Source organism: Leptonotus elevatus, chromosome 1 (genome assembly GCF_054856555.1).
Source record: "Leptonotus elevatus isolate MCC_2025b chromosome 1, RoL_Lele_1.0, whole genome shotgun sequence".
In the NCBI taxonomy this organism is placed as follows: Eukaryota; Metazoa; Chordata; class Actinopteri; order Syngnathiformes; family Syngnathidae; genus Leptonotus; species Leptonotus elevatus.
The window spans coordinates 53,574,505-53,599,837 of record NC_141239.1 but is presented as its reverse complement, the minus strand read 5'-3'; the positions used below and the strand labels follow the sequence as shown (position 1 = coordinate 53,599,837).

The 25,333-nt window shown below is 38.2% G+C and overlaps 3 protein-coding genes across 7 annotated transcripts in view; all 3 read right to left on the bottom strand.

Moving 5' to 3' along the window:
- Positions 1-827: 827 nt before the first annotated feature.
- Positions 828-13,490, bottom strand: rras (RAS related). Its single transcript, XM_086069917.1, has 6 exons — positions 12,885-13,490; positions 11,110-11,197; positions 7,546-7,648; positions 4,090-4,198; positions 3,325-3,443; positions 828-3,211 (listed from the first exon to the last, which is right to left on the bottom strand). The coding sequence occupies exons 1-6, from the start codon at positions 12,969-12,971 to the stop codon at positions 3,124-3,126; spliced, it is 594 nt and encodes a 197-aa protein (XP_085926043.1). The 5' UTR covers positions 12,972-13,490; the 3' UTR covers positions 828-3,123.
- A 3,196-nt stretch (positions 13,491-16,686) lies between these two features.
- Positions 16,687-21,108, bottom strand: LOC147184634 (uncharacterized). The gene is made up of 5 exons (XM_086069906.1): positions 20,941-21,108; positions 20,307-20,401; positions 19,896-20,055; positions 19,695-19,818; positions 16,687-17,664 (listed from the first exon to the last, which is right to left on the bottom strand). Exons 2-5 carry the CDS (start codon positions 20,397-20,399, stop codon positions 16,944-16,946), a joined length of 1,098 nt encoding a protein of 365 aa, XP_085926032.1. The 5' UTR covers positions 20,400-20,401; positions 20,941-21,108; the 3' UTR covers positions 16,687-16,943.
- Positions 21,109-22,487: 1,379 nt separating this feature from the next.
- ap2a1 (adaptor related protein complex 2 subunit alpha 1) overlaps positions 22,488-25,333 on the bottom strand; it is a 36,832-nt gene continuing 33,986 nt past the window's right edge. For all 5 annotated transcript variants that reach the window (XM_086069868.1, XM_086069877.1, XM_086069858.1 and 2 more), the window contains one exon: positions 22,488-24,710. In XM_086069868.1, the coding sequence (XP_085925994.1) occupies positions 24,633-24,710 (78 nt within the window). In that variant the 3' untranslated portion in view covers positions 22,488-24,632. The remainder of the gene's footprint in view (positions 24,711-25,333) is intronic.

Below are 25,333 nucleotides of genomic sequence, written 5' to 3'. Positions count from 1 at the left end.
ATCAGTGATCTATGTACAGTAATTAAAGCGTTACCGATCGCTTGTTTTAACCTTTTCATTTCAGATAACTCCTTGACTTAAAAACAACGCATTCTATAGTTTTTCTGGTATGATCCCAAAGTGACTAAACCCACAAACGAGTTGTCATGTTGTTTAATATGTTTTTGGTGGAGTACAGTGTTTCCTCGTTTTCCGTTGGGGTTAGGTTCCAAAAATACCCGCAATAAATAAAACCCGCAAAGTAGTTAGCTTTGTTTTACATTTATTCTAAATGTTTTAAGGCTCTAAAAAAAAACATCAGTTTATAGTTTTCTAATCGAGGCATTTACATTTCCTCACATTTCTCTCTTGTTTAAACACTCTCAATGTTCGAACCTTCATAAAAAAAAGGTGCATTACTGTAAAAAAAGAATGCATGCAAAATTGCACTAAAAAAAATCTGCAATACAGCGAGCCCGCGAAAAGTGAACCGCGTTATAGCAAGGGAACACTGTAAACCAGTTCGCTCACTTTTTGCTGGTTATGGGTTCAAAAAATTCAAATAAATTACAGTGCTGTATACATAGATGTATATGCACAATTATGACAGTGAGCTCTGAGGTTTGGTGAATATTTTAATGAGGTACAAAAAAGTGAATTGTCTTTTGAGTCAAAATAAAACATTTGAATTGCAGTTTGTAATATGCATACACACATATACATATATATATATATATATATATATATATATATATATATATATATATATATATGCAAATAATTCATTTTAAAAATATGACATGGATTTACACTGCCCAAAGCAATACACATGAAATGACAATATAGGCCCCAGTTTTGTTTTGTTTTTAATTAACATTTATCACTGGTTGTACTTTTGTCAATTTCATCGTAGATCTTGATTGTATCTTAAAAAACATTTCTGTAATTCAATAAAATTCCAAATAATAACCACACAATTTAGAACATCAAAGCACACATTTACACAATTCCAGGACCCGTGTGCACCACTTGGATGCACAAACCTAAACCTGGATGCACATTTCAACCAAATAAAACTACCGGTAGTCATTTCCATGCGTGATACTGTCTGCAAAAGTGGTTGCTTGAACTGATATAGGCTCTGGCTCACAAGTTATTGTAGCACAAAATGGTGTGGAACATATAAGACTTCAGAAATGGTGAGGATGAAGCATTTTTTTCGGGTCAAATTGTTTTGACAGTGTAAAAATAATACACATTCCATAATCAACACGAAATGTTTTTTCTTACTCTTAAGAATTACAGCTTTGTACGACGGCGTATTAGGGCCACATATAAATATATTTTTTCCAGAGGGGGGTAATATTCAGAGTAAAAAAAACTCACAAATTAGCGACTTTATAAAGTGGCAAATTTGCAAATATGAAGTGGCAAGTTTGCGAGAAAAATTTCACAAGAAATACATGTAGTGTAGCTATAGTCTAATGTGAGGATTTGTTGGTGCTTAATGGGACACTGTTTATAAAATGAAAAGGCAGGATGGAGACAGATTCAGATAATTCATAATTTAAACTTTACTCGTCATACACGGCAGCTAGAAGACAACACTTTCTAATCCCCTATCAGCTGACTAACACTAACCAATCAGAAGCTAGCATACTTTAGGTAAATGCAAGTGAAGGGCGGAGAGCAGCAGATTTGACACAATTTAGCTACTTGTACAAAAAATATACCAAAATGTATGAATGTGTTTGCAAATCTGCCACTTTATAAAGTGCCCCCAAAAAATTCTCGGAATATTGCCCCCAAACTCTAAAAAATATATATATTTATGCGTGTCCCTAATATGCTGTCGTAGCTTTGCCTTGGTGACAACTCAACTTCTGGAGTTATTTCTTGTATTTGGAAAATAAAATAAGGAGAAATAATCTCCCAAAGAAGAAGCTGTAGCAGTCGGTGACACAGCAATGTGGACAAGGACTGCGAGGTCAATATTAGCGAGGGTCAGGCTTCATATCAAAGCATGAGTGTGGTAGCGGCCAGTCCAGCCTTTTCCTCAGCCGTTTCATTCAACAGAAGATAACATGAGTCCCTCCATCACACCATGAGACAGCACGTGATCGATGCTAAACCTACTTTATGTTCATAATATAAAGCATGAGCACAAATAAACTATGATGTACCTACTAGTTTGGTCAAGATGTTCATGTAAAAAAAAAAAAAAAAAGATGTTCATGTAAACCATTTACAATTATTTATGGAATTTAGTGAAGGTTTGAATCATGTAAAAAAAAAAGAAAAAAAAGTGCATGACCAAAATACCATGTGCATCACATTTTACCAATCTAATAGTTGGGAGCCCATCACTCAAATGTTGAAATGCGTTAATGCAGAAAATGGGTTCTGTAGTTCTGCCACTGCATGGATCAGTGCATATGTGCATTATTTGTTTGTTTTGTGTGGGGGGGGTTCCAAAATATTGTCAACAATTAATTTTGAAATGGTTGGTAACTCTGTCTATAGTATTTGAGGCAGTCACACTGACTGCTATTTTTTTTGGCACCACAAATGTAAAAATTGCAAAAACATGAAGAAAAATACTGCTGTTGCTATGACGTTTGCTGACTTTTCTGTTCTGTGCTCTGCTACCCCCTGCAGGACACGTTTGAACATGACCGCACAATGATGTTTTGTGATTGGGTGTGCCACGCTCAACATTATTTATTTATTTATTATTATTATTGTTGTTGTTTATGGACTGACTGACTTTACTGCATACTAACTCACCATTATGGCAGGAGTTAGAGTACCTATTGCGGTGATGTCTTTGCTGACATCAGTACCCGAATGCCACAACATATTTATAGCCCACCATAATGTGAGGACGTCCCTATTTATGGGCTGTAACTATATACAGTCACGTCATTATTATCCCATGTCACCAACAGAACTATTTCTGCTGCTGTTGAAAGCTCCTCGCTTGAGACGAAAATACACGATACTGATTTACAAGTCACTTTTTGGTAAAAGTGCAAATGAAAGCATTTCAACGGGAAAATTACGCTCCTTAATCCGGTCTGACACAAACGCTCACACTTCTTTTTGGACAAGCTGGAGAGGTTTTGGTGTCCATAGTAACGGTGCTTAGAGGAGGACGCAGGGGCAGCCGCCGCTCTTCTGTTTCCCAGCATGATGAGTTGCAGGGGGAGGACACTCCATTTCCTGAAACCTTCTGTGAGGGAAGAATGACAAATGTTGTCATTGTCTGTTTACCTTTTGTCAACGGAAAGTACCAACAGTTTAGTCCATGGGTGTATGTATACAAAGGAGTCAAGAAAGAAATACCTGACAATTCGCACCAGCTCCAAGAAGGCTTCATCAACATTGTAGCGGTTCTTAGCTGAAGCCTCCATGTAGTAGATCCTATTTTCTCTGGCAAATGCCTGAGCATCCTCCCTAGGGATCTAAGACAAAACAAAGATATACAGTAGAATATATGTCTCTGAAACGACACAAAACTTAAGGGGGCAAACCACAAGCAAGCCATCATTTTACACATGGAATGTTACTCAACACATTGCCTATCGAGTACATAAAGGTTTGATGACATCAGTTTAACTCATAATGGATTCTTTGTATTCATTTGTATGGAAAAAGGAACACTATCCTCGTACAATATGTCACAAGTTTACTTCCAGGGAGATGAACACAGGAGAAGTTGTGCTGTGCTGGTTAACTGCATTGATCCAGATTTGCCTCACCCGCTTCACATTCTTGGTGTAAAAAAATGATGTTGTCTTTTCCCCCCTAATACTGCTAACTAACAACATTTAAACGGGCAAAAACAACCTTCATTCACAGTTATAACGACAAACGTGTTACATTTTTACTTTTCTGACAGTCAATTAAGTGGACCGAATGAAGTGTCAGGTACCGTATTTGAAAATCACGTTTTCATAGAGTACTGTATAGTGTACAAAAATATTAACTATATTTTAATAGTAGATTTAATATAGTTTTTTCTTTTTATACAATTACCAACACAAATTTTCTTTTAAAAAACGTAGATGCTTGCCACAGCACGAAAAGATGCACTAGGGTGTTTGTTACCACTCTTTGCTGCTCCAGATCTGCCTTGTTTCCCACCAGCAGCATGGGGAAGTCATCCCGATCCTTCACTCTCAGGATCTGGGTGTGAAACTTCTGAACCTCATGGTAGCTAATGGCACAAATAGGAACACAAAAGGACATTACTACAGGGTGACCCAAAAAAAGAAAAAAAAATAGAACTTTTTAACAATCCAATAAAACCAAGAGTGATTGAAGAAAAATATTTTATTCATAGTAATTGAAAGCTTAAAATATGCCATTTAAGAATGATGGAATCCTAGCTGAGATGTTGCAGCAGTTAATGAGGAATCTCGACAGCAGAGTTTAAAAATGCATTCATACAGGAGGACATCTACAGGACGTAAAAAAAAAAAGAGAACATTCCATCATTGTTTCTTATTATATTTTATTATATTCTAAATTAATATCAATATTTTGCATCATGTTTTCCGAAGCTAATTCCATTTTAGGATATACAGTATAGGATGTTTTGCCTATACGCCTTTGAACAACTAGTGCAAATTGATCTTATTGTATTAAGAGTTCCTTTTTTTTTTCTACTATTTAACAAATGCCGCATCTTTGTCACTTAGCAGTCTATACCTTAAATGCCACTGGAGAGAGCCTCATTTTCCAAAAAACACCAGATGGATCTGTGAACTGAAGTGCCAGGAGGTCATTTTGTATGCACTTACCACAGAGTTTGAACACATGTAAATTGTGTGACTCACAGGATTTTTATGAATGGGTTTTCACTTGCATAGCACTTTTATAGGCACTCAAAGCACTGTCTCCTCATTTTACCTCCTGATGATGCGTTATGAGTAACTTCAGTATCTTGCTCAAGGACACTTCAACATGGTCACAAGAGTTGAGGATCGAATTCACAACCTTTGGGTTGGGAGGCAACCGCTCTACCACCTGAGCCATGCCAGCCACGAAGATGTTTATGTCAACAAATATGCAAGAAGTGTAATTCAGTTTGCCGCCACCATCTGCTCTGTCAATAAGGTGGAGGACGCCTTTAATGAAATCATATATAACTTTTTGAAAATAGGACTTTAAGAGTGGCTGTTTAAGCAACATTTACATATACAAAACCAAGGCAGCATAAAAATAATTTTAAAAAGACAACATTTTATGCATGTATATTTTTTAAAGAAATCTCCTCACGGTTATTGGACGAGATATAGGTTTTAAAACGTTCAGTTAAAGATTCACAGATTTGTTAAATAACCTTTCCTATACTGTTATCCAAGGAAAAACGTACTTATTTACTGCTTTTGTGTTCAGGCCACAACAATAAAGTACGTCTTTGGTGCCATCTTGTGGCATCTTTGCGTCAATGAATTATGTTGAAATGAGTGAAGGAGTTTTCCCATAGAGATCCTGACGTTGACGTCACGCGTCCCAAAATGGCCATTAGCGCGACCATTTTGCCAGCATAGAAGATGTGGCTGCCACTCTGAGTAAATGGCAAACGCTACACTTTAACAATGATTGACAGCCGTTGCGGACCAGCTGCCCCAACGAGAAGAGGCAAAAAAAAAGATTGAGCATGCTCCAAGCTACCAAAAGAGGAACCAATGCATAGCCAATGTTGCACTTTGTATGTGGTGGCTAAATCAGCAGATGCTAACTGTTACCACATGCAAAATGGGGGGGAAATAATCTATTTCATTTGTTTGTGCTGCTACGGTTTAATAGCTATTACACAGTTGAATTTAATAACTGACCAAAACCATAAAGAAGATGTTTTACAGTATAAATGACGGCGACCGCGGCTGATTTAGCAGCTGCAAAGTTGCTAACGTACATAAATAACACTGCAACACTTGCGTCAAACTGCTAACTTTGATGACATTTTGACCACACATAAAGGGGCACTAAATCCGGATTGTACAAACTTGTAAAGCGTTTTTGAAAGCACTTACCGGCAACAGAGGTAATTCCACGTCAGCAGCGTCGCCAAGTTGGGAAAAAAAAACATGACACTTTATGGGCAATCCAGCATGTCCACCTCGCGCATGTATATCATGTCCTTTTCATCAGTGACTGTTAATGCTCTTGGGCAGAAAGTTGACAGATAAACGCTAGTTTTCGCCCTCCACGCCATTGTAGCCCATTAACGCTGCACCACTACTTTCCTGCCGCGCGGGGGGGGGGGGGGGGGGGGGGTGTTCAGAGAAAGTCCCGTGACATCAGGATCTCTATTGGCAATTCCAAAGTTTTTTTGAGGGGTGAGTGTCAATGACTTGCAGATTTTCACCATTTGCGCAAGGGCTCAAGTTCTCATCCACCTTGAATAGCGGAAGTTCACTGTATTCACATTTTCCACCAGATTCTCAAATTTTTTGCAAAGTCGGCTAACCTTTCAAAATACATATTTTAAATCCTCGAATATTTGTGTGCAGTAGCTCAGAGTCAGACCATCCCTGGGAACAAAAAGACCAATTGTCTAAATCTCTACTCAATTGGACTGAAAATGTGTATAAGGTTTTTGGTCGGAACTAATAAAGCAGTCATGAAGCACTCTTCCCCTTTGTGATTCGAGATAAATTCTTAATATGGATGAGTCGTTATCAGCTAGTGGTCTGTTTGCATAGCGTTCAGGCCATGTTTATGCTGACAAAGAAGGAAGAGACTCTGCATAAGATCATCTGAACACATGAGCGACCAAGCAGGCTGCCTGCAAGCGAGCAACGTCACTGCCTCCTCACAAAGGGCGCCGCAAATTCAGGCCTGTGCGGATGACCTTTCAACTCAGACTAAGCTTAAAGCAAGAAAAAAACATTCCTCCTAGCTGTGACGCAGAGAAGCTCAGGCAACTGGAAGACAATACTGCCCCTTGTGGTAAAAAAGGCAGCTGTCGGCATCAGTTCAGGGCTTCATTCCAATACGGTTACATTACCCAAAACAGTTTTGGATCCTCAACTTCCTTTTCACATGCAGATGTGCTGTATGTTGCACGCTGTGTCACCCCCTTAGCTAAGGTAATTAGCCAACATCAATAACAACAACACCGAATATACCGTACAGTAGCAGACCTTCCCATAAAACGCTTAACATGCGAAAATGAATGCTTCTGTGTTGAGTCACCAGTTACAACTGAGGGTTTGACCACTTTAACCGACAAATTTGCTGGACACAAAGTAACACAATTTTAGGGAAATTCAACCCTTTATGGTTGGAGAGATGAAAACTTGTGCCTTCTGGTACTTCCTTGCTGAATTATGACTATGAAAAGCCAGCCAAATAAGATAATCACAGTTCAGGTATCAAGTATAAAATTGAATAAAAGCTCTAATAGTTGGTGCCGTTTGGGGTCATAGCATTTTCCACAGAAACATGCTTGCATTTTACAAATGTTTTCCCTTTAGGACCAATATCTGTAGCTGTAACTGTATCACATTTCCAACACATTTATCAAGGTGACATTTACAAATACACACTTACCTGCCCCTGTCATTGAGTGCAAACACCAGCAAGAAGCCTTCTCCTGAGCGCATGTACTGCTCCCTCATTGCCCCAAACTCCTCCTGACCTGCTGTATCCAAGACTAACAAAAAAACATAAACAAATTATTCATCAACACGTGACTTTTATCATTGTGGTTTGCCTACAAGTTTTCTTCCCTTGTGCAAACACAGTACACTGAACTGAAGGCACAACTGGTAGCACATTAGCAAAGCCAAATTATTTAAACGTTATTACCGGTACTTCATAATCTTTAACATGTACCACTGATGCAAATGTAACATGTCCAACAAAACCACAATACCATATAGGCTATACTATGTCACAAATACACAGGACACGCTGTTGTCACATCAAAAATATTTGTGGAGTTTAACCCCTTCGGACCCATAGATGATTGCAGTGGACATGACATATTTGCGTGTCTAAACCAATAAAAACGCATAATTTGGATGATGTCATCACTTCATGTTCCTGATTGGATCCAAGCTAACCAATCACAATCGCAAGTTGATTTGCATAATCTTTAAGTTAAAAATGTTACATATAAGCTTGGTAAGTTTACAACATGTTAAGGCCTAGATACACCAATTCAACGTCGGGAGTGGGACAGCGTTGGGCCCACAGCATGCGTCATCTGATCAGTAAAGTCGGATCGAGTTGGAATACGTCGGGGGTCAGAAAATTCAACATGTTGAATCGGTGTCTAGGCATTTGATCACTGTGATTGGCTGTTAGCTAGCGAATCAGCGCACGGGGCAAGAAGAGCAAGTGAAGAACGCGGATAAACAGTACTGATGGAAAGCCTGGAAATGTTTTCTTCCCGCTGATTTTGCGCATCGTCACTCTGCTGTACCCTCCGTATTTGAACGTACAATGTCTGTCTGGACAGAAGATGACTATCTATTTGGTTCAAGAGTGACCGGCATTGTATGATATTACTGTTAAAAGGTATGCCGACAAAGGTATTGTAATGAACTAAGTGTCTTGTGTGTTCCGGTGTTGCCATTTCTGTTTAGCACTCTTATGTCCGACTGTTAGTAAACGCAACACAGGTCTCGCGGGAGGGGAACGACGTTACGTCGGTTGCGTGTGTTGTTGACTTTTCTTCTAGCCCCTCGTGAGTTGTATTCTATTTTCCGGCGTCGACTACGGCCAACAGTAGCGTTTGTTAAAATCAATAAAAGGGTGATATCCCAACCAACGTTTGCTGGTGGCGTTCTTGCAAGACGTTACAATATTACCGTTAAAGGGTATGTCGACAAAGATATGAAAGCCAAACTATGGCATGACATGGGGACGTGACTGGCTATAGCAGGTAGGATATACTTTTATCCTTGAGAAGTATAGCAACTGTTTGTAATTAGTAAAAGTAACCGGTATGCATTTTGTTTACGTTTTTATATCCCGCCCTTGCAAAGAGGTTTCCGGGTTTCTTTAGGAATAATGACAACCGCCGCCGATGGTATGGAGGGTAATTACTTCCTGCGCATGCACTGAAGGTCCGAATAGTCGGGGTCGGTGCAGTGTGTATTTACGTCATTTTTCTACGCGACATGCCGACGTCTCGGCTGATGCCCCAAGGGGTGACCGACGTCGGATTGGTGTATCTAGGCCTTAAGACTACAACTGAATTGACACATATAACTGAACAGTCATGCAAGGCCATAGATAACCAGAACCTATTCTGACTGGCTTTATCCCAGTCACTCACAGCACACATATGGACAAAGATAAGATAAGCATAAACAACCATTCAGATTTAAGGGCTATTTACAATTTTCAAGCTACACAAGCAGAGGGGGAACATGCAAACTGTATTTGAGAATGCTAGAGCCCGGATTTGAACCCTGCTGAACTGTGAGACGGGTGTACTAAACATTTGTTCCTGTGCTGCTCGAAACTGAGCGTGTACAATCGTGGCCAAAAGTTTTGAGAATGAAAACAAATATTAATTTTCACAAAATCTACTGCCTCATTTTTGATGTTGGCAATTTGAATGTACTCCAGAATGTTATGGACAGTGATCAGATGAATTGAAATTATTTGCCAAGTCCGTATTTATCGGATAATCAAGAACTTCAAGAGTTCAATTGCTGTGAAGAAGGCTTCAGGGCGCCCAAGAAAGCCCAGCAAACGCCAGGACCGTTTCCTAAAGTGGATTCAGTTACAGGATCGGGCCAACACCAGAGTGGAGCTTGATCAGGAATGGCAGCAGGCAGATGTGAGTGCATCTGCACGCACAGTGAGGCGAAGACTTTTGGTGGATGGCCTGGTGTCAAGAAGGGCAGCAAAGAAGCCACTTCTCTCCAAAAAAACATCAAGGACGGACTGATATTGTGCTGCAAAAGATGCAGGGATTGGTCTGCTGAGGACTGGGGTAAAGTCATTTTCTCTGATGAATCCCCTTTCCGATTGTTTGTGGCATCTGGAAAAAAGCTTGTCTGGAGAAGAAAAGGCGAACAGTGAAGTATCCTGAGACCATTCATGTGTGGGATTGCTTCTCAGCCAAGAGACTGGAATCACTCACAATGTTGCCTAAAAAACACAGCCATGAATAAAGAATGATACCAAAACATCCTCCGAGAGCAACTTCTCCCAACCATCCATAAACAGTTTGGTGACCAACAATTCCTTTTCCAGCATGATCGAGCACCTGGCTATAAGGCAAAAGTGACGTGGGTCAGAGAGAACATCAACATTTTGGGTCCATTGCCATGAAACTCCCCAAACCTTAATCCCATTGAGAACGTGTGGTCAATCCTCAAGAGGCGGGTGGACAAACAAAAACCGACAAATTCTGACAAACTCCCAGCATTGATTATGCAATAATAGGCTGCCATCAGTCAGGATGTGGCCCAGAAGTTAATTGACAGCATACCAGGGCAAATTGCAGGTCTTGAAAAAAAAAAAAAAAAAAAAAAAAAAAAAAAAAAAGAAGGTTGACACTGCAAATATTGACACTTTGCATACATTTCATTTTATTGTCAATAAAAGACTTTGACACTTGTGAAATTATTGTGATTATATGTCAGTATATCATAGTAACATCTAACAAAAATATCTAAAAACACTGAAGCAGCAAAGTTTGTGAAAACCAATACTTTGTGTCATTCTCAAAACTTTTGGCCATGACTATACACTAAATTCAATATTGATGATTGAACATAAGATCTCCCTTTAATGTAACTACAGTACATGAGGAAACTGGAGTTAAGGAAGTTAGGGCTGACAGCCACTGACGAGTCAGTGCATTTGTGTGTCATATGTTGGTCGCACCCTTCACATCAGCACTTGGCTCTGAATTGTATCCAGGGATTACACCATGTATGCAGTCATTTCTGTACACTGAAGAGTTTAAACACAAGCGCAATAACTTAGCCGCCAAGTGCAAGTCCTAACAAGGGAACATCAACCGAGCAAACTCACTGCCTTTGTCATACATTAAAACACGCCCTCTGCTTTTAAACAAACAGTTTTTCCACACATCTTTCACAACTGTGACTAACAGGTATATTACAAATCATGGCCAGTGTGGCTTACTGTCCAGACGGGTCTCCTTTCCATCCACAGTGCAGATCTTCGTGTAGGAGTCTTCAATTGTCGGGTCATAGTCTGACACAAAGTAGGACTGGGAGAGAAATGTTTTACAATGAGCAACAGATGCACATTTCAACACACACCTATATGGAATTGATCAACTTTATCTGCCATACACATACAGGTTTGTGTTTGATACACTCACCTTAGGCCTAAAAAATATGCTACTATTTATGTCATTTTAATAAAATGTGTTATTTGGGTAAATACATCTGCATTTCTTCGTAACAATTGAGAAATCGTTTGTTTTTCCAAAAGGTTGGCTGTGGAATCATATCCTGATCAAACATGACTAAACATGCAAGCTGGATCACCTTTAAATGCTCATTATCACATGAATTACTTTATAGTAATATAGTCTTATTTGCAGAATGCCGAGCGTGTTTTTTTTATTATTATAACAAAACAGAAGCTTCCCATTTCCATCAGGTTCACCCCCCTCTTCCCCTTCCCAAAAAAATAAAAAATATTTAAAAAAAAATTACCAATAGAGGAATGGGTGGGCATTAATGGCAATTAGGTCCTCTTTTCTTCTCCCCTGAGTTACTTCCACTTGGTTCCTTCATCAGGAAACATAGAATTTCCTTCCACATTAATGTGGACAACAACCAATATATTTGCCTCCATAATAATAAGAATAATTAAGAGTAATATATTATCTCCCTTTATTGCCCAAATGTCAGAGGTATTTTTTTATTTTTCTGCTCTTCTGCTTTTAACTGGCACATGTAAGTGTATGAACATTTCCCCCATTTGTGCCTAACAGTGCATTTCAGAGTTAATTTTATAATCTCTTAATTTGTTAAATGCTCTTGCCCACTTGTTCTCTTAGGTCATTTGGTCACCTGCTAATGACTCCCCCAGTCCAGGCTGAAGCGCAGGGTGAGCCTGTTAGGGAACAAATGGCCCCAACAGATTTAAATAATAATAATAACCCCCGCCTGGGATAGGCTACGACCCTTGTGAGGAATAAACGGTTAAGAAAATGGATGGATGGATGGATGGATGGGTAATAATAATAATAATAATAAAACCTCCTTTTTATCCGTTTTTAAAATCACTTCTTAGAATGCATCTTTTCTCCTTGGACTTTGACACCTTGGGAAATGCTGAATGATGACTTTTTTTCTTCTTCTTTTAATTCGTATTGATTTTATTTTTATTTTATATGACTGACATTTAAGTCTTATTTATTTTTGTCATACTTACTTTTTTTTTTTACTTTTGTATTTTATGTGTACCATTGTACAGTATTGTATTGCACTGTGCTTATAGTTTTAAAGTGCTCGACAAATAAAGTTGGAGTGGACAAATCACACTAAGGTGGCAGTGGTACAGTATTTCACTTTTAAGCGTGTATTTACATACATTGACATGAAAATGAATACGTAATACTGATGCATCTTAATTACCTTAATTTGATCACTCATCCTAGACATTTTTGTTTTGTTTTTTTGCACGGTAATGTAGGCTATAAGAAGGGAGAGTACTGTACTGTACTGTGCTGTATTGTGCCATCAACAAAGTCAATGGAAAAGTCAGTTTAAAGAAAATGTTCTTGTGTGGGGAGCAAAGGACACCCCCATAACCAATTATTCCCCACCCCCATCGACCATAAATGCCACCCCACATCCGCACGATGCTTTAATTAGACAGCAGCGTGTATATATTGGATACAGAGACATGCATGCTCTAAGGGGATGTTGTAAAAATCCTACCTGAATAAACTGGATGGTTAGGGCGCTCTTCCCCACTCCTCCACCTCCCACCACCACCAGTTTGAATCTTTCCTCGTCTCCGCTCATCGCCTTTTCTTTTACTTGTCCGGATCAACAATGAAGAAAGAAAAAAACCGTGAACCGACTCGCAAAGTTCAAAAAGCGAGATCAAAGTTCAAATAAAATCCAAGCACGACAGACCAACACGGGCGGTAGTATCAGAATAACTTCAAACTTGGTAGCGTGAAACTCATCTTTACGAGGTTTTAAATATACCGCCACTTGAAAACGGGAAAGTCCCTGGAATGTTTGTCCAATGGACAAATAAAAGATCGCAGCGAGTTTCACTCTTTGGAGCCAGTTCTGTCGTAGCTTTGCTTCTTTGGTTTCTCTCTGCTATCAAACTCGGCCTCACCGCGGCTTGTGAGGGCGGAACTGCTTCCTCTTTTCCTTCTGGAGAAAGTCACGCTAACGCACAGCACGACGCTATTGACTCTAGCCTACTCGTGCTATCTTTTCCCTAACATCTAGAGCTAACGGAGAAAAGCCTTGGTACAACGTCTCCTCTCGTCAATTCAAATTTGTCCCCGAACAAATTCCACTTTGGTGTGTCAGATACCTTATATGGTCATTGGGAGTAACCGGTACGTCACATATACAGGCGCGCGCAAGAGGTAAATGCAGCGCGTGCTCGCGTAGCGAAAATACCCAAATCAACTGTTGAGTTGTTCCTGCGACTATGTATTCATTTGTCTAGTTCTAAGTTTGTTGGGGTGACAATTTTTTTGTATTGACCCATTCGCTCATCATATGATTTTATATTATGCTGTACACTGAGCTCCACTGTGTTCTGTACTTGTTTCTGGCTGTGGGTTGGGAAATGTGTTCCCTGGGGCAAGAACACACCTCATCACAAAGTTCTTATCCTGCAGTCTTTGCTCACTTAAGCAGCTAAGAACTTGGTGGTTTACATAAACTCAGTTACCACAGTACACCTCCGAAGTCTACTGACTTCAAATTACAATATATATGGTGCTTATTTACAAGCATAATTGCTTAGTTTTGATTGACAGTGGAGAGGTGTAAATGTAATTATGTTTATTATAGTTGTATGGGTATAGTGGTGTAGAACTAGAAAAAGGAACTAATAAATATTGAAAATACGTTACCTATCATTGTGCAGTTGTTTTTGATGCTGCTCAATCAAATTCAAATATATATATTTTTTATCGTTTACATACACAACTTGAAATACTTTGATAGATAAAATGTTTATAAGACAAAAAGTTCAAATTCAGTTGAATGTAATAATGTATGACAATAAAAAAAATACCATAAATATAATCCAAAAGCTGTTTCCTTTATTACAGTGATGTGGTTGATGAGTGAGTGTATATAAAAAAGAAAAGAAAAAAAAGTTAGCTTTTAGCTCTCATATATATTGAGGTTTATTGTGAAATTATTCATTGAGTTCTGCTATCAAATGTATGAAATACTTGTTTTGTTTTACACGTCATGTTGTTGTTTTTTATGTCTGACTGTTTGTCAGGTTTCTAGTACCCTGTCCGTATATCTCTTATCGACTAGAAGGATTCCCAAACCATTTTTCTGAAATCATTTCTATTTTTGATACATTTGTCAGAGCAAAGCCGGAGGCAGAGAATGACATGGAGTGTTACAGTATGTTATCCATTTCTTCTTAGAGAACAACACACATAACCAACATTTATTTGGACTGTATCAGGTCGAGGCCTCCCTCGTCTAAACTCATTTGGCCTTGCTCTTCACTTGAAGGTTGGTGAATCCGCACAAGCGTCAAAAACAGTTTAAAAGTATTTGTCATGATAAAGGATGAAAAAGATAAACCCGGATTAAATAAAATCTTTAAAAGCAGATCTGCAATTAGCTTGCCTTGAGATTAAAGCTTAGTTAAAACTGGCCTTTAACTCAGTTTATACAATACTGTATATCCACATTTTTATATTTATTTTTCTACAAAAGCAGCGACTTTTTACATCCCTTACTCTCCCTTTTGCATTTTTTTTTCTCCCAACATGTCAGGCTTCTTTATTATCTATAGTTGTGAATGTGAGTATAAACAGAACACTGTGATTGGCTGTCAACCAGTCTAGCGTGTATTAATGTTAATTTCGTCAATGAAAACTAAACAAAAATAACTTTGTCAACCCACATTTTTTACTGGACTAAAACTAGACTAGACTAAAACCCTCATTAATAAACAATAGGTGGGAGTAAATCAGTATGCATTGACGAAAATGTACTTCACTTCATAAAAACGAAACTAAAATCTATAGACATTTAAGTTCCTGAACAAAAACGAGATGAACATTATACGATTTTTTTTTTTTTTAATCTTGTCTCTGGCTAATCTGTCACATCTGTGACATTATCATGAAACACATAGTCACCTTTCAAATCTGCAGCTAGCAAGTGCAACATGCACAAACGCATGGGCCAGACAGGAGGTGGATTCCCTTTGAAAAGAAAAAAAAAAGAAAAAAAGTAAATTATAGTTCTAATATAACATTAATCCACGGCTATAAAGTTCCAACAATCATGTTAATCCGACCGCTAATGTTGGCTAATTTACTAGCTCATAGCATGGCGCTATACTGTAGTAGCCACTTGTTGATAGGCTATACTGTAATAGTGTGTGAAGTTGTTTTTCATCAAAAAGATGAGAGAACATTTTATGTGAAATAGTTCTAGATCCGAAATGTTCAATATAATCTGCTGACAAAAAAATATATACAGGGGTAAAATGATTGCCTTGACTAAAGCTAGACTACAACGTTAACAGTTTTTGTTGACTAAGGCGTCCAGACGGAAGCAAAGCCGGCTTCGTTCCTCAAACAAATCTCGTACACACAGAAGCATTTCAAGACTTGCGTGTGTCCAAAAGAAGACGCTGAGGACCTTAAACGGCTGTAATGTATATGCCAAGTCTGGAGTGGCGCTGTAGTCCAGCCACAGGGAGTTAACGGAAAGTGTAGAAGAAGAATCAGCGAAGTAGACTAACACTTTTTTTTCTAACTTTATTGCAATCTACAGAACAAACATGGCTTTGCATGTGTCAAAACAACATGAAAAAGACGAACACAGAAGAATTGACAATGACGGGTGATTCAAGTTCAACACCGCTTGTTGAACGTGGGAATAAAGAAGCAAAATATTGTGCTGCAAAAGCATAAGCAAGCTAAGGAGGCTGCGCAAAACGACTACGACACGGCTATCCGCCATTGTTGTTGACAGACTGACGGTTCGCGCGCAGTCACGCGAGAATTGGCGCATACATCATCAATCTGCGACCATTACGTATTTACTGGAGGAGTATGCTGCATATTGTGTTCAGACGGACGCGTACGGGGCGCGTTTTGAAATCTTTCCACTCTGGAGCCCGCTTTCAAAAGTGATCGGTTTCAAGCTCTGAAACCGCGCCGTCTTGTGGACAAACGGCCTAAACGGTAAGAACCTTGTGAGGATACATTGAAACTGGCTTTCGTGTGGACGGGGCCTAAAGCTAGACGAATAAAGTTATGTTTTCTTGGACAAAAATGCTATATTTATAGTCGACTAAAAATGGACTAAATAAAAAGTGTATGAGGTTAACTGTGATAAAAACTAACAAGCGTGGCTGAAATTGGACTAAAACTGAGACTAAATTTAAAAATGGCGGATACAATTGACACTAGTTCCATCTTACCCACAACCTTATGAGGACAAGCCCTGCTTATTGGTGGAAATACACACACTTTCTGCCAAAAGAGGCTGTTGAGAGAGATGTGGTTGAAATCCAATCTTTAATCATCAATAAACACTGTACAATCCAGGCCAAAGTGACAATGAATTGAAAATATGGCCATCTTACAAACAGCAAGATGACAGTGGCAAAATAAGCGGATAAGTGGAGAATCATTCTGTCATCCCAGCAATAAATAAACAATACAAGTACCACCAGACCGCTTGCTCACATGTGGTGTCATTCCTTTGGAGAAACATGCACAAATACAAACGCACACACACAAATGATGATTCCACTCAGCACCTGTATGGCAAAGCAGGCTGTCCCATCTTGACAGGGTGGGCAAAAAATCCACCAAGCAGCATTCTCTCCCCCCAGTCCAGCAATTTGTTGAGCGTGCAGCTGAGCGGAGACAGCAGGCCTTGCTCCTTCACGTCACAAGTGTTGTGTTTTTCCTCTGCGTGCCTACTCAACGTCTTTGCCTCCGCTTTTTCTGCCGTCTCCCTCTTGAGGACACCTGTGGAAAAACGGGTGCTCTTGGCTTGCTTGCCGTTGCATGTCAACGAGGGAGGGCACACCCCTCCCAAAGGGGTCAATGAGAGGCTGAGGCTTTTGCGTCTCTCTGACAGAGAAGCAGAGACTGCTGGTAATGCTGATTTAATTGACGCTGGTTCCTGCTGATTATTATTATTATTATGAGTCCAAAGTTTCCCTGACAAGGGAATCTGCTGGTTGCCGTTAGCGTCCGGATTGGAATGTCTCTGCTGGTGCACATTCTCAGTGTTTGTTTGGATGTCTTCTGCTGATCTGTCACTGATGACGCTGGCCTGATCATTCTTGTTGGGAATAGCGGGGGTGCGATTGTTACTGATGTCAATGGATGGCAGGTTGTTGTCCAGCTGCTGGCTTGGGAAGTCGCCAGCGGAGGCCTTCTGATGCAGAGTGCCCTGGAAGTGCTGCAGCTGACCCAGGAAGTTGAAGTTGGGGGAAATGGTGGGTCGGCGCTCTTTCACAAACCTGACAATTGAGCGGACAGGGTGTGGGTGAATACAGTAAAAAACATATTGTTCACTACAATAACATTCAATGGAGCACGGGCCTGGCAAGGATGAACGGTTACAAGTAAAAAACAAACAAACAAAAAACTTACTACTGTAGCTACATAACAAACAAACAACGATCAAAACAAACCTCAACAACCTTGCATTGTTATGCTTAATGAACATTTTTAGTTGTGTACCTAATTTAGTTAAAATACAAAAAAATAGTCAAATGTATTATTATTATTATTATTATTAGGGGTGTCAGGCAATTACAATTTTTAAGTGTGATTAATCACATGACTTAAATTATTGACTTGTGATTAATCGCACATTTTATATCTGTTCTAAATGTACAATAAAATTTACAATAGAATATAATTTTTCTAAGTTTTCATACTCTTGTTAACATAAAAGTGGATTTTTTTAACTAATAGAAATATAATTGGATATTTTCGTCATTGATACAGTAATTTCATAATAAATCATAAAATTGAGTTCAAATTATTTCAAAATTAAATTAAAAATTTAAAATAATTTTTATTTTTCTGCCACCAGATGACGTATTTGCATTTGTAAGACGGTGACTGCTGAGTGCATTTTTCTTTTCATATTAAGAGCTATCTAATGTTTAACATGAAGTAACTTCTGCACACTTAAATTTTTTTAAAATACAACTTGACCCCAGTCTCCACAAATACATGCATTATTATTAAATTTATTACAGCTAAATTTTGAAGTGTGTGTCATTAATCGCGTGTTAAAAAATATTGTGGCGTTAAAGGAACTTTAAACAAACTCAAAATTAATGCACTAATTTTGACACCCCTAATTATTATTAATGAATGTAATTAACTCATCCATCTTCACTTAAAAAAAAAGTTTTTTTCAATCTTACTTAAGGATTAGACTGAATATGTACACACTGCATCAAAAATCTAACTTTGGTAAATGATCATATAAATATAACACACTTTAATATACAGTAACATCTTTGATAATACCAAAAACTATTAGCTGCGTTTGGCAAAAGCTTTACGATAAAAAAAAAGAAGCTCTTAACACTAATAACACTATTGAATTTTGCATGTTATTTTATCTATGTATTTTGATGCAATTCATATATTTTAGTATTGCTTACCATTAACTACTACAATTGAACTCCCTTTACTGCTACTTAGGACTGGGCAATAAATCAAATTAATTTGATTAATCGTCATTTTAAAAATCTAATCGTTGAAAAATTGCTAAATCGTGAAATCGAGTTTTGTCTTCTGGATTATTAAAAGCTGTTGTTGTGATGTTCAGTTCCATCCAAATGTTATTGTGAGTTGTAACTTTGCCCAATGCTGGATAGGTGGTTTACAAGACATGTTTTCAATAGCTACAAACTACTTCATTGTAGCATTTAAGCATAAACAATGAATGTTAAAAGTGTATGTTAAAACTGATTTTTGAATCAGTATATATTATTGTTGTCTGAACACTTTGCACAATAATTATTTTTGAACTAGATAAAGTGCAATATCTGGAGAAATTGTGTGGGAATGTTGAAAGCTGAATGCTAATAGCTGAATGCTTATGATGTAAATTGATAGATAAATTATGTGAAAACTGTAGATAACTGAATAAAAAGAAAACTTGAACTGCAATCTGGTGAAGGTGGGATTCAAACCCTCACCTCCTGTTTACTGGTCACAACTCTGCTTTAGTACCCTACCCATTGAGGCACAGAGGACTTGAATTTTTGAATGCTTATTGAATGCTTTTAGCATTCCCACAATTATTGAAACCTTTAAAATGAATGTTTTTTTGGGTTTGTTAGATTAAAATTGTAATCGTCCTGAATGGCTGAAAAAAAATGGAGATTTTATTTTTTGGCCATGTCGCCCAGCCTTACTGCTACTTAAGAGCTATTGGACACTAATGCAAACAGTCCAATAATCACACTAACACATGATGGCTTATATGCTCGAAACAGCATGTGTAAAATGTATGCAGCTCAACCTGTAGGCGTGGTCCAGATCCATTCCCGAGCTATACATGATGTAGGCAACGGCCAGAGCTGGAGAGCGAGAGATTCCAGCGGCGCAGTGCACCAGGACAGAGGCACCGGAAGACATTGCCGCATCTGCATAAATTATGAATACAAGTGAGTTATTTGCGTTCCCAATGACGTCAAATGCTGTGCAAGTGGCAAGTCCTGACCGATGAAGCGTAGAGCCTGAGGGATCCAGGGCAGCAGGTCATCCCACAGGGAGTCATCGATGGGGATGCGGAGGTATCTGGAGCAGGGAAGGAAGGAAGGTCGGGGGCTGCAGCGGCTCACGCTCAGCACATAGGAGATCCCCAGAGAGGCCAGTCGGTCCTGTTCACACAATTTTATGAAAAATCTCGAATACTTGTATTTTTCTTCAAGTGAAAGGCTTTTTTTTCTTCTTTTTTTTTTCGTGTAAATAAAGTTTAAACATATTGCATGTAGTTAGTTGTAACCAGGGCTGGGCTGGCACAAATAATCGGCCGTGGCATTTTGACTTAGGCCCACCGGGCATCTGCCCTATGTGCCAGATGGCCAGTCCAGCCCTGGTTGTGACTCCCATCATGAAGTGCTTTTATTACCTGCGTCACATCGCTCTCTGCTCCCAGGTAGAGCCTTGGCAGGATAATGGACAGAGGAGGACGCTCTGTCTCTCCCTCCATGGACCAAACCATATCTACAGCACAATACACAACACATTCATTCATTTATAAAGTATATATGTTACAACTGTCTTTACTGTTATTGGTCAAGTTATAAATCAATGACCCATAATATAAGGGTTTTTAAAATCAGTTAAAGATAACCTTAAAAAAAAACTATAAAGTTAAACCATGTTAATAATATTAATTAATAATAACTAATAATAATATTTTTTGATGCAATTTCTGATTTATTTTTGCAGAACAGTGCAGCAATTTCTAATTTCCAACTATGAATTTCAGATTAAGGAATATTTTAGCATTATTAAAAATAGAAATTTGCATTTAAAAGCACATATAGGCTTCTCTTGGTCTTCATTTGCTTTTTATCCTAGTAGGTTATGTCAATATTGTCAGAAGTTCAACACAAAGAGCGGGAAGTGAAAATCATTCCTAAAAGGGTTGCATTGGGATTAAAAAAATAAATAAAAAATTCACAAAAAAAAAACAAATTCTCCACAGAATTTGCGATTGAAATATTAGCAAAAAATAAATGAATCATGCAAATACTCACTGTGATTGTTCTTTCTTCTCAAACTGCGTTTTTTCCTCAGTTACAGTTGGTGTCAGTTCTGCAGATTCTTTCAGTTCACGTCAGCGACGTTCTGTTTTCTCTCCTTTCTACCAGAGACTGATTCTAAACGATGAGCTCATCCTCTTACCAACAATAAACCTTGAGCGGTGATGTCATTTTCAGCCAATAGGCTGCGCGCTGGACATCCACTCGCGCACGCGCACACGAGTGATATCCCCCCTCCCCTTCCTAAACAGGGATGCCTGCCGGGTGTGAAGTGGGCGGAGCGTGGCAGACTGTCACTGCTGCCTCATCACCAGCACTCCGACATCTATATGCAAATGAGGGCGACCAGCTGCATTTTTCACCACTCGGCCAATTCTACTCGAATCAGATGACCGCGGAAGTTGCACACATAGCTCATTGCATTGAACTGTATTGTGCCGCTCAGCAACTGCGCACATGCACTGCTGCATGCTGGCTGCATGATGTCACATTATCTGTGGTGTGTTGTTTGTTGCTAAAACACAAGTGAAGACGGATTGGTAATATCAATTAAACTAAAAGAGAAATGATGTTGAAAGTGGCAAACATGCACGACCAATTAGCTATAATCAATCATTCCAGTGATATTCAATACATAGAACATTTTTAAATTGATGACCCCCCCCCCTCCCCCCCAAGAAAATATAAATTTAAGGGACACATTTTTTGTATTAAGTTTTTTTTAAATTTGCTGTTAACATGAATTTAAAAGTATTTTATATAAGTTTATGAAAAACATGACTTATTGCACTTCATGACAATTCAGAATATTTTAAAATGTATATTTACAATTATTGAATTAGATTTATGAAAACATTTTCATCTCATCCATGCTGGTGTCAAGTGATTATAACACGTTACTTTGATCAATAAATAAATCATTTAACCATGTACTGCCTCCACCAAATTTTATTTGATATTTAATGTTTGTGGAGTTTTATTATCATGCCGTTATTTAAGAAGAATTTATGTACCATAATTAATCAATACCGGACTGAACTGAACTCATTTGAATCAATTGAGGAAATTTGAATCAATACCCATGTTTTAGAGATTTCCATTCAGTGTGGACTGCTCCAGTGGTGAGAGTTGAAGATCACAGCTTGATGAAGCCAGCAGAAGCACATCATCTGCATTGAGGCCACCAAAACAGACCCCGCTACATCTTCAAAGTATGTCTGCAGCTCCACTATACAGTGTTGATGGTGCACTATGAGAGCTAAAATAAGGATTTGTTCTCTCTTTTGGGACTATTTTAAGGTTTTAGGTGAGAATTTAAAAAAGAAAGCACAAAACAGACTTCGCTAATGAGGTGTTGCTTTCTTGTGCAACCATTGTACTCGTAATACAGAAAGGCACAAATTAAGCCTTGACTTCATAAAGGCTTTTGTGCATCTGAATGTCTGACCACTGCTGACCTATTGTTTCTTTGACATTCTGTTGCCTACGACTCAATGATGTCATGCTGTTCGAGTGAAACAGTGAACACAGGAAGCATCATGTCTGATATATGGCATAGTTTTACTTTCACATTTTTCATTACAGAGTAATCTTAATTCTAACACAGGTATTGAATTTTTTTTAAATTTTTTAACATCAATACATGAGGCTGCATTAGCTAGTGGATACTGCATAAACACGCACACACAAACACACGCACGCACAGAATGACAAAAAATGACTAAGCTTTCCACCACAATGTTTTGTGATTGCTGTGCAGCCACAGATTGTAAAGTGACAATATCTCTGAAATGTCTTAAGGATTTCTTCTCATTACCTGCTTCCAGCCTCACATAAACAAGAGTCCCCTGTAGTTATAATAGACAACGAGTATTCTTCCACATCACTGCTGCTGCTGTGTGCAAAAGGAAGCCCAGGAAAGAATATAGAAATATTTGGAGGAGTCTGAATTCAGGATTTTTCTATTGAGAAGATTCTGGATGTACATTGGAGCTGTACATCAAGTCAAAATAAGTGTATTCGCATCATTAGGACTATTTGATCTGATGGGCAAAGACAAAGTTTGAACATATGATCCTTAGAAGTGAAGTGTTCAATTAAAAAAAAAAAAAGTCTCAAAAAGACAATAATGCATCTCTTCATAAACAATGTTTAGGTTGTACAGTAGGGAAGCTAATGTTTCACCTGGACATTCCTCCAGGCATGAGTTGAGTACGAGAAGTCCTAACTATGGAGGACCAAAACTACCAAAATTTAAATAAATAAATAAACAAAGGTGTAAACAAAATCGGATATAAAAAAATATAATAAAAAAATTAATATAAATGGAAATAAAAACGATATATATTATCTATATATATATATATATATCTAAAAGTAAAAAAACAAAACAAGATTCATAAAGTTAAAATATAAAAATAAATGTCGAAATAAAAACAAAAATAAATAGACCGTTTTTATTTATTGATTGATATTTAATTCTATTTATATATTTATTTTTGTATTATTTCATCATTTGTTTTTGTATTTATTTTTTAATCTCATTTTTAATTTTTGTATTTATTTTTACTTATATATAAATTTGGTTGTTTTTAATCTCCATTTTTATTTATTTTTTGTATTAGATTTTTTTATTGTATTTTTTACGTTTTTATTTTTACTTTTATTCATTTATTAAGTCATGTATTTATTTTAAATTTTGTCAGTTTTGGTCCTCCATAAAAACTGTTTCAATTCTGAAAATGTCGACCCTATGTCAGTCACCTCACATCCCGTTTACTGCCATTCGTCTACACGGGCAGCCTGGGCTCGATCATTGAAGCCAACTGCTAGATGGGAATGTCTATGAAAGCAATAAAGTAACACACTGTCGCATATTTACAGACACGTCAACAAACAAAACCGTCAAGGTCATTGAAATGTCGGGCTACTCATTAAACAGACCCAGGAGAGGAATCCGTTTCTTCCCACAAGGGTGGGTGGGGGTCATGCTGGAGGGTCTCACAGAGGATCCCAAAAGCCTTAAGTGCAATTTGACTGGCCTATGATCAAGGGGAATGCTTAAAATCAGAGTGCTGGACCTTCAGGTCTCTCCCTTCATTTTTGGACCCGACGAGGAACCACTTGTGGATACGATAGGGGAATATGGGTCCATGTGTATGATCCCCCATTTGACTTCAAGGAATGATCTACCAATTGATTGATAATAAATCAACACACATGCACACACGCACACACACACACTCACACACCCCCACACACACACACACACACACACACACTGTACATATAGCATCAGTAATACAGAGCAGCCAGGATAAAGCAGAATGGGACCACAGCACACTGTGGGATACACACACACACGCACACGCTAACGCACAGTCCTGGCCGCACACACCAGCTACACAGGTAAACACCATAAAGAAAAAACGATAATGTAGCATTATGTTAATAAACAAATTGAAGATGAACTTGAATTAGAATAATGACAATAATATGGTCACCACTGCTAACAGTGATTGCTTTTCCCTTATGTAGGTTACACTTTTTTTCTTTTTCTTTTTTTGCGTGTAATAAAGAACCTTTGTTGGTAGGAGGAAGAGAAGTGTGGCAGGAGAGGGGAGGGCGCGCTGATGGGGAAGGAGAGGGAGTACTGGTCTTGATAAAGTTCTGCAACTCCTGCTATTCTAGAACTGTTGGGCCAGCAACTCGCAGAGACGCCTTGACACAGAGTCCTTGCTGCAGCGCAGAGTCAGTCGGTACATCTGCGCACACACACACACACAAACATTATGTATTCAACTGAAATGCATGGTAAGAGAAGACAATTAGGGATGTGCCCCAAAAAATTTGATTATCATAAGAATCGCGATTCTATGACGGCGTATTAGGGCCATGTATAAATATTTTATTTTTTAGAGGGTGGGATCAATATTCCGAGAAAAAAAACTGTTAAATTTGCGACTTTATTAAGTGGCAAATTTGCTAGATAAAAACTGGTAAATTTGCGACATTATAAAGTGGTAATTTGCAAGAAAAAAACTGGTAAATTTCCAACTTTATAAAGTGGTAATTTGCAAGAAAAAAAAGAGGTAAATTTGCTACTTTATTAAGTGGCAAATTTGTGAGAAAAAAACTGCTAAATTTGCGACTTCATAAAGTGGTAATTTGCGAGAAAAAACGGCAAGGAAAAAAACTCTGAAACTTTTGAGTTAATTTGTTGAAATGAGTATTTACTGGTACATTTGTGTTTCCAGAATTATAATTTAAACAATACATTTTGGTATTTTTTTTTGTACAAGTAACTAAGTTGATGTGTCGAATCTGCTGTTCTCCGTCATTCACTTGCATTTACCTTAAGTATGCTTGCTTCTGATTGGTTAATGTT